Consider the following 12,716-nt stretch of genomic DNA (forward strand, 5'->3'; position numbering starts at 1 on the left):
GAGAAGGGGCCTCACCCTGAGGCCCTGTTGCGAGCAGAGCGTGCGGTCCCACCCCGAGACACAGACTAAACCCGCACTCACAGAGCAGACTCCAAACGCAAAGCGCGTAAATCACGGAGATGCATTTGTGGCCAGTTTCTGTGCACGTGTCTGTTACTCTCTACTAGACCACCAGGTCCACAGGATCTACTCTAGGACCCGACGTTCCACAAATGCTTAGCAAACGGCTGCTGAATGAATCAACCAGCCAATATTTGGGGATAAAACACCTGTTTCACCCTGGCTTTTGCACCAAGGGCATGTAACACAAACTAAAAAACAGAAGCTTTTTTTCCCTGCACATCCACCACTGCCACTCCTTCCGCAGACCACAGGGCTGCAGCGTCACACTTACCCACTTGTTTCTGTGGTTGACGTGGGCTCCGCTGGTTGCCAGGAAAAGAGCAGCTGCCTCGTTCCCTGCTTCGGACGCCCGCTGTAGTAAGCAGTTCCCTGGGAGACAACGGGCAGAGACACAAGCCCTTCCTCGCCACCTTCCACAACTGACGAGCCCACGTGGGAAGTCCACACAGGCCCTCCCTACAGGTGGACGCAGACACTGCATGGGCCTGGGAGGAGCAGAGGCTTGGTCTGGCCGTCAGGAGACGTTCACTCTTCCCAGAGCTGTCCTCCAGACGCCACCAGGACCGGAGGGAAGCTACGTCTCCCGCCAAGGTCTCAATAGCAACGCTCCTGACGTTTCGGGCCAGGTAGAGCTCTTTGTTGTCAGGGGTCTGTCCGGCACACTGTACGACAACTAGATGCCAACGGCATCCCCGACCTTGCCGTAATAGGCAAACACGTCCACAGATGTCGCCAAATGTCTGGGGGAGAGGGGGGCAGCTGTCTGAGAACCTCTGGGCTTAGAATGACCACTCTGAAGACCTTGTGAGCTGATGTTCTACCAGAACATCATGCCTAAGGCCTTTCATTCCTAAGGTCCTAAACGTATTTGTTCTTGGCTTAGAAATGTTTTGTTTAGCATTGTCTTATAAACAAGAATCTTAGAAAGAAGCAAAATTCTCTTCTTCTTTCCCTCGTGAAATGGTTTTAGCCCCAAGGCAGTGTCTCTCTATTAAAATCCTCTTCCTTTTTGGATAAATACAAAATATCATGTTCTACAGCTATGCTCTTTGAATTTTTTTTTTTTAATATGTATTTATTTTTGAGAGAGAAAGGGACAGGGAGAGCGCGAGTGGGGGAGGGGCAGAGAGAGAGAGGGAGACAGAGGATCTGAAGCAGGTTCCAGGCTCTGTGCCTACAGCAGTGAGCCCAATGCGGTGCTCGAACACACAGACTGTGAGATCATGACCCGAGCTGAGGTCAGACGCTTAACCAACTGAGCCGCTCAGGTGTCCCCAGCTATGCTATTTGAAAACTCAAATTAAACTCCAGTCCTAAAAATAGGTAAAGAAATGGGACAAACACTGTTTTCATACTGTTTTCCCTTCTCTCTCAGGGAGAGTGTGACTCCACCCCAGGCATGAGCCATCCTGACCCAGAGACCCTAACAAGCGCCCTGTGGTCCTTCTGGCACACACCAGACGTAAACGTGGCCTCCCTATCGAGCAAAGATGACCTTCGACGGCGGACACAAAAGAAATGCTGAGGAACAGTGCACTAAGGCCAGCCATTCTACGCATACTGAAAAATGGAACAAAGGAAAAATAACCCTGAACTTGTACTAAAACTCAAAGAATAAAGTATTGACAGAACTAGCAAGACAACAGATAAACCCATAATCACGATGAAGAATTTTAATATATTCCCAAAACTGATAGGTCAAGCAGTCCAAAAGTTAGTCAGTTACTGTGTATGATTCACACAGCGTGATGAACAAGCCCGATGCACGCACATAAACAGAGCACGGTGCACCCACAATGAAAAGATGCCTCTTTCCAAGTACATGTCACGCTTCTGTAAAAACCAGATCTGTAAGAACCTAACGTTCAAGTCCTAAATATCAAAGAACCAATTTCTTATATAATGTGATGCTCCGATTAAATCAGAAATCAGTAGGATGCCTGGGGGGCTCAGTCAGTTAAGCGTCCGACTTCGGCTCAAGTCACGATCTCACGGTTCGTGGGGTCGGGCTCTGTGCCGATGGCTTGGAGCCTGGAGCCTGCTTTGGATTCTGTGTCTCCCTCTCTTTCTGCCTCTCCCCCTGGTCGTGGATGTGCACGCTTTCTCTCTCCCTCTCTCTCAAAAATAAATAAACTTAAAAAAAAAATCTTTAATTTGACCTTTAGTTAAATTATTAACTTCTTTCAGGGAAAGGGCTGTTTAACATCCATCTTTTCTTGGCCAGTTTCCCTCATCGGTGGCATCTACACACGCTTTATACATTGCAATACTGATCACAGTGGGATCCTTCTCCTTAAAAATCCCCACAATTTATGTAGTCAAATCAAGGAAGTATTGACATTAAAACAGTGGTTCTCAGAGTGTGATCTCAGGGTTCCTAGGGGTTCCTGCGCGTCTTCCGGGGGGTCCGTGAGGTCAAAATTATTTCTGTAACAACCACCCCTGATATTTGCTTGTCACCCTGCACTGACATCTGCACTGCTCATGGTCAAACTGGACCCGAACACAAATAAAGGAGGGGCCCCAAATGTAGCAGCAGTCCCTGGGTGACTACCACAGACCCCATCAAAACGAGAGCACCTTCACTCAGGGTGGCCCTTGACAAAGCAGTAAAAATTACTAAAGTTCTTCAATTTCAACAATGAGTGCCTGTTCGCAATCCCTGTGACAAAATCATGAGGGTGCAGGGAGTTGCATCCGGCCCCGTGTGATGAAGTACAGGAGCCTCGAGGAAAAGCCCAGAGCCACTGCCTGGGCTGCAACACTAAAGTTTTCCTCAGGCTACACCAGCTTTGTGAAAGAATGACTGATTGGCAAACCATGCTTACCCAAACAGGAGTATCGGACGTTTTGCTGAAAACGAACGAAGTGTGCTTTTCTCTTTAAGGAAACAATTGGCAGTATTTGTACCAAATGATAAAAGTTGACCTTGCAAGTGAATATTAGAATTTTGGAAACCTTTTATCCAAAACTGCTACTTTGACAGCTTCTCAACACTGGAATACCTTCCTGATGAGATCGATAGTGATATTAGTAAATGTGATTCTAAAATAAAGATTTGGAAGATCTGCTCAAGTCAGCAAACCAGAATTTTTCAAATAATTCAATCATGACGTTTATAAAATCACATATGGAGAAAAGGTCCATCCAAAGCACAAGTGAACCATGGATTTTAACTTAAGAGTCAGAAAAGTTCATTGATCTGGTTTCAGATTCTACACTGCAGTTAACTTCACACTCACTGGGGATCTCTGCTGGCTGTAGAAGTAAAGAAATCCGTCCGCAATGATCTGAGAAGGCTCCAAAACACGCCACCCTTCTCCACCTACGTTAACTGTGGGAGGGTATGTTTTCTTCACACACTTTAACCCAAACAACACACGTCAAAAGGCTGCAACGATGCAGATGTAAGAAGCCAGTCACTGTTTTCTTTTGAACATTATCCTTCATAAAAAATGCTATATGCTAAACATACAATAGTTTGTTACTTTCTAACTTAATACACCTTTTAAAAATTTCTCAGTTTTAATTCTAGCATGTTAAATATCAAAGCTACAACCCACTGAAACCAAAGCTCTTGGGCTCTAATTTCTAAGAGTGTAAAAGCAGTTCTGAGACTCACCGGACCAAACAAATGGAAGTGTTTCTGCTTAACCGACCTGCAGTCTGGCTAAACTTCTTTTATTTTATTATTTTATTTTTTAATGTTTATTTATTTATTTACAGAGAGCGAGAGAGAGAGCGAGAGAGAGAGAGAGAGGGAGAGAGAGAGGGAGAGACAGAGCGTAAGCAGAGGAGGGGAAGAGAGAGAGAGAGAGGGAGACCCATAATCTGAAGCAGGCTCCAGGCTCCGAGCTGTCAGCACAGGGATTGATGCGGGGATCGAACCCACGAACCCTGAGATCATGACCTGAGCCGAAGGCGCCCCCTGGCTAAACTTTTTTTTTTTTTTAATTTTTTAACGTTTATTTATTTTTGAGACAGAGAGAAACAAAGCATGAACGGGGGAGGGTCAGAGAGAGGGAGACACAGAATCTGAGACAGGCTCCAGGCTCTGAGCTGTCAGCACAGAGCCCGACGCAGGGCTCGAACTCATGAAACCGTGAGACCATGGTCTGAGCCAGAGTCGGCCGCTTAACCGACTGAGCCACCCAGGCGCCCCCTGGCTAAACTTCTTAAAGCATAAGATGACACGAAAACCTGGGCCTTTGCTGGGGTTGCAAGCACAGCCTCACTCGCACCAGCACGCCATTCGGCTGCTCAGTGTCTGGCGGAAGGGCTGGCGTGACGCCTCGTGGCCCCTCCAGCCCCGAGCCCAGCCCTGGGGCCCACGCTCTACCTGTCGCGGCGTCGGGTGCGTTGGTGTTGCTGCCGCGCTGGATGAGTCTCGCCGCAAAGCTGTTTTCATCAAACGACGTCCCATTCAGCACCGGGAGGTCCTCGAAGGGGTTCACCGAGTGGTCGGGAGACACCGTGACGTACTGCACCGCGAGCCACAGGGCGGTGCTGCCCTCGTGGTCCTTCAGCTCCAGGTCCAGCCTGGAAGAGGGAAGCGATGTGACGACAAACGTCGCCTCCGCCCGACACCGCGCTGCCAACAGCCTCGTTCTCTCCTCACGCACATCTCGAATGACAATTTTTTACTCTGCTTTTACTTATTGAAATGCACAACGCTCGACGGCGAAGACGCTTGAAGGGAATTCCTTCCCCTCACGACGCCCCCCCCCCGCCCCACCGTCTTCTCGATGCCGTTGATGCGTACCGTTTGCACTGCAGCAACTGACTGAATACGAGTTCGTTCCTCGCCATGATGCACAGGTGTAAGGGGGTCCTACGGGGGGAAAGGAGAGGGGTTAACGCAGAAACGGGCTCCGTGCAGGAGAACCCCAGGCCGGACCACCACCAGCAGGAACCCCACATTCCTCCAACAGCGTGCCTTTGCGCCTCGGCAAACGGCCTTCCAAAATCACGACTAAATGTCAGAGGACGAAAATGGTTCTGTTTCTTTGTCATCATTCAGTCAGCAGCCAGAAGGACAAGAATCGACAGAAGGAAGAGACAGAAAACATTGTCCCGTTAAACGCTGACGCTCACTCACTACCCGTGTTCTCACACCAGCAGTTTCTAGCACACGTACGCGTGTTTTCCCCACCTAGCCTCCACAATTCTGAAAAGAAATGCCTTTCTTCCTGTAACTCTGTTCTACACAAGCACAGTCAGAGCAGCAACAGGCTGGAATCCCAGGCCAGGACAGATTAAAGCGGCTTCTTTTTAGCCCTCGAGTGCCCCGAAGGGGACCCGCTGCTGGCACCTGTCCCAGAGGCCCGGCCACCAGACTCACCGCGCCTGGGGAAAGTCAACGTAAAGAATCAACACAAGAAAAAAAGGATGCAGTCATCTGGGGAAACAGAGTAGTTATCAAACGATGCTGAGAGTTCACGAGACCCACGTTACTTGAGTGTGAGATCCGTCACACGCATTTTCCTGTTCTGCTGTGTGCCACGCTGCATGAGGCAGATACACGCACCAGAGGGGAAAACCCCACAATGTGACCTCCCGGAAACACTGGGGACGGCTGTGAGATGGGGCGCATCCCCCTCCGAGCGCCCCCGCCAGTTCTGACCCAGGTGCCAGCAAAGGGTGCCCATGGAGGAGCTGGACCAGTGACCCCTGCAAATCCATGGGCCTCGGTTCCCAGCACGGAAACAATGTCCCCAGACGCCTCTGGGCTTTGTCAAGCCTCTCATCTGCCTAATACACCAACGTCTGGGACTTCCACGAACACCAGATTAAATAGCGAGCCCGTCTGCTCGTCACGTGCCACCATAAGACACTGTTCTGGAAACAGCGCTAAGAGCAGCCCGGTGACCCCACTAACCTGCCCTTGCTGTCTTGCATGTTGGGGTTGGCACCGGCCTGCAGAAGGGCCTCTGCGATCTGGGCCATCTCCGACATCACGTCCGCGGAGTGTTTCTTTGAACTGTACAACGCCACGAGGTGCAACGGTGTCTCCTGGGCACCCAACGTGGCGGCATTGACCAGGGCCCCGTTCTTAATGAGGAAGGTGGCGGCAAAGAGATCTCCTTGAAAAGAAACAACAGAAAAAATGGTTACACACGACAACGCCAGGGCGACCTACTCTGGCCAACACTCCTCGGAAAGTCAGGAACCGCAGACAAAGAAGAGGGACCACCGGGCATGTCTACGCAGAACCTTCAAGATCACAAAGTCACCTGCTTGAATTCCTGCGGACCCGCTGTCACCTGCGGCCCCCTACCTCTCACCACCACCCCAGTACTCCAGGCTTCCAGGCACAGAGGCCACTCCTGATCACCACCTCTCGGACAGGGTTTCTAGATGCCTCAACACGATCCGTGTCGCTCCCTTATCTCCTGAGCACAGTCTTACCGCCAGCGTGCTGTACTCGCGCACAGGTTCCTGTCCAGAGTAGGACCACACCTCGCTGACTGCTACCACACACGTTTTTAAAATCTTCTCAATTTGTGACATACACACATAACAGTCTCAACAAGTTTTCAACTAAATATCTGGACAAATAATCTGCACACATTGCTATTTATAAGAACTTCACTTGGTAACCTAAACGGTTGTAAAAACAAAACTTCTTCCTAAGTCCCCTCCATCACCTTAATTCTTGGAGAATTTATAGGCAGGGAAGTCTGCCTAGAGCAACGTACAAGTCCCAAACGAAGTCTGAATAACTTCTGCAGAATCCAGCAAGTTCAACAGCTCCAACTGCTTACTGTCTCTGACTATGCAGCGCTCGGTGGGAGGAAAAACAGAAACTACTCTGACATCCTGACAAAAGGCCAAGAGTTAAGTTTACGTAAAGATATTAAAGGTATACAATTCTGAAAATACATGGGGACCTTCAGAACCAAGCAATCTGACAAGTGGCAATTTAATGTTAAAAATACTTGTGGAAAACCAGTTGAAGCAGACTTGTCTAACTTGGAAGGTGATAGGGATTAATTAAATGTGTCATAGAAGGTTACTTAAAGTTCAATTCACCTTGGATTTAGTTCCACTTACATCTTAAAACATGCAAAAACAGTTCCGATACATAAAATTAACATTCCTTAAGAAAATAAGGCACAAAGAGCAATGCATCCTAAGGTAATGAACTGTGAATAGAGGAATCACCCAGTTACAAATGCACTGTGCTCGCACGGAGGCTTCTGTCTAGCTGCAGTGGGAGGCGGTGGTTTCTTCTGGGGTCTGCAGGCAGTGCGCCCATGAGCCAACCCCTCCCGGGACAGGCCAGACCTAACTTCCGGGTGTGCCGCAGCACTTAGCTAAGTCATGCCAAGGATTCAGAGGTACTTTCTGTAGACTCTGTCTCCATTCAAGGTCTACAGGATGAATTTCGTACAAATCACATCCTTCTTCAGCTGGAAGATCCCCAAAACGTACAACAACCCCCCAGGTTCATCTGGTGCCGTGACGGCCTGCAGTACTGGAGTCTGCTGGCAGTCTTGGGTTGGACACCAGGCTGTGGAAGGCGTTATGGAACTTCTTCACTATACACATCATTGGCGATGGTGCTCTTTCCACAGCTGACCTGTTTTTATCTTTGCAGCCAGACACGTGCACCTGTGCCTGAATCTGTTAGTGCTGCAGATGTGGGCTCCTTTGAATCACAACTTCTACGTGACGATTTTCTCTTACAAAGTCACTCATGAAAAGTTTTCTTTGATATCCGGCAACATCATCCATCGACTTCAACTGTACTTCTGCGTCTCAACATCTAGCATGGGGGTTGGCATTTCTGGAGTGGCAAAGCTCTCATGTCTGTTATCTGTGTTCCTAAGTTCTTTTTCATCTGCAGGTAGGGGTTTCCTCTGGTCTTCAGCGGACATGGAATTTCAAAATCAGCTCGTTTTCAGCACCTCTCATCTGTTCTGTACCTTCTTCCAAGGACCCAATTTGCTGAAGAATGTGAGTGCTGGTGTGGAGGTGGTCAGGCCCCCACAGGCCCCTGAGATGCTCACCGGTCCATGTCTGATTTATCCTTGCAACTGCCACTGTCTTCTACAAAACAGGCACCAGGGAAATGTTTGGGAAGAAAACCAATCGACTGGCTCTGATTCCCATCAATTATGACTTCAGGTTAACTTAAGATTTCTCTAACCAGCCCCTTCTTTTTTTTTTCCTGGCATCTAGAGGAAAGTGCAATCTTTACCAAAGTCACACACAAAAAGGACCACAAATCAGATTTCTTCACAACAGGATACTGGTAGAGGTGTGAAAGCAACTAATTTGCATATCAGGGGGGAGACTGGGTCGGACTTTGCTGTTTATAGATACATATACACAGTGGGCTTCTGGTAGGCTCTGACAGGGGGAGCAGCCCCCACAGGGATTCAGTCTAAGACAGAATGTATACAAATATTAACAACAGAATACAATATCCTAGAGAAAGCCACCTATATTCTGGAAGTGGAAAGAAAATTCGGGACTGCTGGGACAGAGAGACCTGAAACGAAAAGACCGATGTACACGATGCTGGGGGAGAAGTGTGGCGTTTTCACACCTTTGAGCTCAGCACAGATTCCAAACGAAGAGAGAAGCACAGTAAAGCTAAGACCCCACAGGCTGATACAAAACTTACAATACACGGGGGAATACAAACCGGGCAAGCATGCCCCCTGAAACAAGGGTCCAGGACTGCCGATCAACAGCTGGACAGGGATGGATAAAAAAGACACCAGAACTTTATATCCTTAAGCCCTCTTAAAAGAATTATAGCTTTTAAATTAATTTATTAATAAGAGCCAGAGATTTTTTTTTTTACTTAGACAAATATATGCACATAAATACATGCACCCCTGCTCCCCCCCAAAGTTATTTAGGAATTATTGGAAATTGAAAATCGGTGATGTTTTACATGAAAAGAAAGTCAGCCCCTGGGCACACAGCCTAGAGGGAAAAGGACAACGAAGGAGCAGAACAAAGGAGGGGGTAGGAAACACCAACAGCACCACTTACAGTTTCTGTCAGTAAGAAAACATCCAAAACATTTTAGAAAGATTTCCATCAAAAACATTTAAAGTAAAAACCGTTTGGTGCTTACGAGCTGGTTATTCCTACAACCTGGCTCGGCTGCATCGCCCGGCGCACAAGGAGTCACTGCGCTGACGTCCACACGAGCGTCCTCCCAACAACACCAACACCAAACTAAAATCCACATCAGTGTCTCCTTCAGTGCAGCTTCCCGGCTGGAGCCGTGTGCGCAGGGAGGGGGCCCCAGGCCCTTGGGGTACTCACACGGAGCCACGTGCAGGGAGGAGGTCCCACAAGCTTGCAGTGTTCCCACGGACGGCCTCACGCTGCTCCCGGGAGAGGCCCCACGGTGCACGGACTACAGGCAGGGAGACAGGAGGGCCCACTCAGAAGCCCGCTGACCGGCACTGACTCTCCGAAGGTCGATGCTGATGTTCAACAGCAAGGATTCACCTTCTGGCCCAGACCCGGCTCGTCGGAGGAGGCGGCCGCTCTCCGGCCACACGTGTGCCTCCTGTGGCCTCGTCCACAGACACTGGCTGCCCATTTCATTCTTCACAGAACTGACCGCACACATTCCAGCGGGTGTCCGGAACCAGACCCCCATCTCACACAGCAAAGCTCTTCAGGCAGATGACAGTGAACTTAGAGTAAGGTTGACAGTTGAATTTAACTACGTTGCTCAGTTCAACCACTTGGGAAGGTCCATGGACGACAGCTGGAGCTGAAGAAGGGACAGGGACAGCCCTCCCTCGGGAACTGGAGCTGGTCCCGGCGCGCCAGTGCGCACCCTGGCAGGACGGTGCCGCGCGTGCTGGGAACACTGGAAAGCAGAAGGACTCCCACCCTGCACGTGAGGGAAAGGACACCCAGAGGGGACCAAGTGGCCCGTCCAAGGCACTGAATGAGCGCACGAGCCAGGACTGAAAGCCTGGCCCACCCAAGCCCCGACGTCAGCGCTCCGCCTACCACGCCGTCCCACCGCCCAGGGCCGGCAGCAGTGTAGACCCTCACACCCACACTGCACAGACTTGCAGGCAACCGACCGACTCAGAGTGGAAGGTTCGTTGCCTGAAAACAAGCATCGAAAATGCACTGCCAATTCGTCGGAACTCTCACAACTAAGCAATCACCAAAGTATTCAATAACTCGTCAAAGATGTTTTCTCGTCGCACGTAAGAATTTAACTCCTTAAGAAACATAATTCTTGAGACTTTTTTCTTTTAAGGTAAGAAGTAGATTTGTTTCCAAAATAAACATCTCAGACACTAGACGCCAGGAAAAGCTAACTCCCCACGCAGTGGGAACTCTTCCCACTGTACACACACCCAGTGTGCTAACGGCTTTGCACAGCACAGGGTGGCGCCTGGGAAATGCATCTGCCCTGGACGCGGACATAATCCCAAGAGTTCCTTCCCGACCACTAGCAGCATTTTCCTCTCCATCAGCCAGCAAGCTTGACGCCCTAATGCAGGGCTTTGAGGGAGATTTAGGTTAAAACCTTTGCCCAAAAAGAGCAAAGCCACGGCTGCCTACAGGACTGTATTTGAAGAAACCAGTTCCACCAACCAGGAGCAACCTGTGAATGAGTGAGTGTACACATGGCGACAGTGTAACAATGAGAGTAAATAAAGGAGTGACAGTGCACCAGTACGATAATAGTAGAGCAACAAGGCATAATGATAAAAATGGCTGCATAGTCGGAAGGGTGAATACACAGGATTAAGATGTGGGGAAATCAGTACGTTGTCTTTTTTTTTTTTTTTTTTTTTAATGTTTATTTATTTTGAGGGATAGAGAGAGACAGAGTGTGAGTAGGAGAGGGGCGGAGAGAGGAGATACAGAATCCAAAGCAGGCTCTTGGCCTGTCAGCCAGGTACAGGGCTACAACTCATGAACCATGAGATCATGACCTGAGCTGAAGTCGGACACTTAACCGACTGAGCCCCCCCCCAGGTGCCCCGGTACATCCTGCCTTTGACGTCTGCATGTAAACATAAAAACAGCCATGGCCAAGTACTTCAGCCAAGTCATCTATCCCTCTACAAAATTAAGACTTGGCATTTTTGAAAGCTCTCATTCCAGGGGCGGGAACTCTGCCCCTAGACAGCTTCTCATTCTGTCAAAAACAATTACCGCAAAGGAGAGTCAAGCAGGATCCATTTGGGACTTAACGATTGATGACACCATGGGAAAAATAAAACAAAAAAGACGAATGTTCTTTTTCTCTTGTAATTTAATTAAGAGTAAAGTGTTTTGACCTTCATTCTATCACTTCCATATTCTTCCCACTATTAACAACAATAGGCTCAAGATATAGCTACGATTCCAACTAACCTTCCTACGACCGAAGGAAACTTTATCCCTTTGCCATGAAAGAAGTCTAAGCTGAACAAGTGAAAACTCCGAATCCAAGACTATGTTTAAACATGTGTGGTTCTGATGCTCTCCCTCTCTTCCAGCCGCAAACACAAGCGCCACTAACGCCACCCTGGAGAAACGATACACTGAAGATGCGAACACGTCCCGTGCCTACAAGGAAGGGTCCTCTGCGGCAGGGCCGACACCAGGAGAGCCCGAGAGACAAGGCGCAGCAGCAGCTTCTCCTCCCCACCGACCACAGACTCGACGTCACGAGCAGGCTGAAGCAGCATTTCGGAATGTGTGCAACAGGGGCAGAGGCTTCAAGAGTTACTTGGGTTAAAGTAAACTCGCTTGCAGGGGGACATGCTTCTTCCTACCTCTTTGGATTCCTTTGTGTAACAGGCTCCAGCCATTCCTGTCCACCATGTCCACATCGGCTCCGTGACTAACCAGCGTGGCGGCAATGCTCTCCAGTCGCCGTGACAGGGCCAGGTCCAAGGGGAGGTGTCCGTTGTGATCCACTTCGTTCAGCTTCCCAGGGAGCTGCACAGGTAGGTTTGTAAATCAGCACCCAGCTGGCAGACCATACAAGCGATTTTGACGTCTCCCCACCGGACCCTTACACACCCTCTCTCACATAGATGCCAAATTGTAATGCCGCTAACTGTTCGCTCGACAAATTCCACTGAACTGACCACCTTCTGCCTGGCCTCTGAAGGGCACACGCCTTTCAGGGAGCACAGAATTAGTGGGGGTCACAGAGCGGACACAACACCATGGAAGGCAACGCGGGGCCAACAGGGAAAGGAGCACGGTGCGGGAGCAGCACAAAGGCCAGGGCAGAGGGCAGAGAGGATGGGAACAGCTGACGTGCTCGCAAAGACTACGGCTCCACATGGAACGCCCCTCGCAGACACGGGACACCCACGAGCCAGCACCCCTCACTGCCACCTTCACTTCTTCACCGGGCAGCGCAGTCCGCACAGTCACAGCCCCTAGAGACGTCCACGTCCCGACCCCTGGAACCTGCATCACCGTCCGCAACAAAAGCGACTCTGCAGATGTCACTAAGATTGAGGACCCCGGAGCGGGGACCACATCCTGGACTACCCGTCAGACCCCATGTGTCCTTAAAAGTGAAAAGGGGGGAGCGGAAGGGCAGACGAGACAGAGGTGACAGGAGGACTGGCTGTGCTGCCCCTGGC

At 49.8% G+C, this 12,716-nt stretch overlaps 1 protein-coding gene and 1 long non-coding RNA gene across 2 annotated transcripts in view; one reads left to right on the top strand and one right to left on the bottom strand.

Moving 5' to 3' along the window:
- Positions 1-12,716, bottom strand: part of ANKFY1 (ankyrin repeat and FYVE domain containing 1) — an 80,306-nt gene that overhangs the window by 20,441 nt on the left and 47,149 nt on the right. The window contains exons 7-11 of the mRNA XM_043582705.1: positions 11,889-12,054; positions 6,002-6,206; positions 4,886-4,954; positions 4,463-4,662; positions 395-492 (exon numbers count right to left, since the gene is read on the bottom strand). Coding sequence (XP_043438640.1) covers positions 395-492; positions 4,463-4,662; positions 4,886-4,954; positions 6,002-6,206; positions 11,889-12,054 — 738 coding nt within the window. The remainder of the gene's footprint in view (positions 1-394; positions 493-4,462; positions 4,663-4,885; positions 4,955-6,001; positions 6,207-11,888; positions 12,055-12,716) is intronic.
- LOC122484770 lies at positions 492-1,831 on the top strand. Its single transcript, XR_006297705.1, has 2 exons — positions 492-749; positions 1,499-1,831. It is a non-coding gene; the product is annotated as an uncharacterized LOC122484770 (long non-coding RNA).

This window comes from Prionailurus bengalensis, chromosome E1 (assembly GCF_016509475.1).
Source record: "Prionailurus bengalensis isolate Pbe53 chromosome E1, Fcat_Pben_1.1_paternal_pri, whole genome shotgun sequence".
NCBI classification, from domain to species: Eukaryota; Metazoa; Chordata; class Mammalia; order Carnivora; family Felidae; genus Prionailurus; species Prionailurus bengalensis.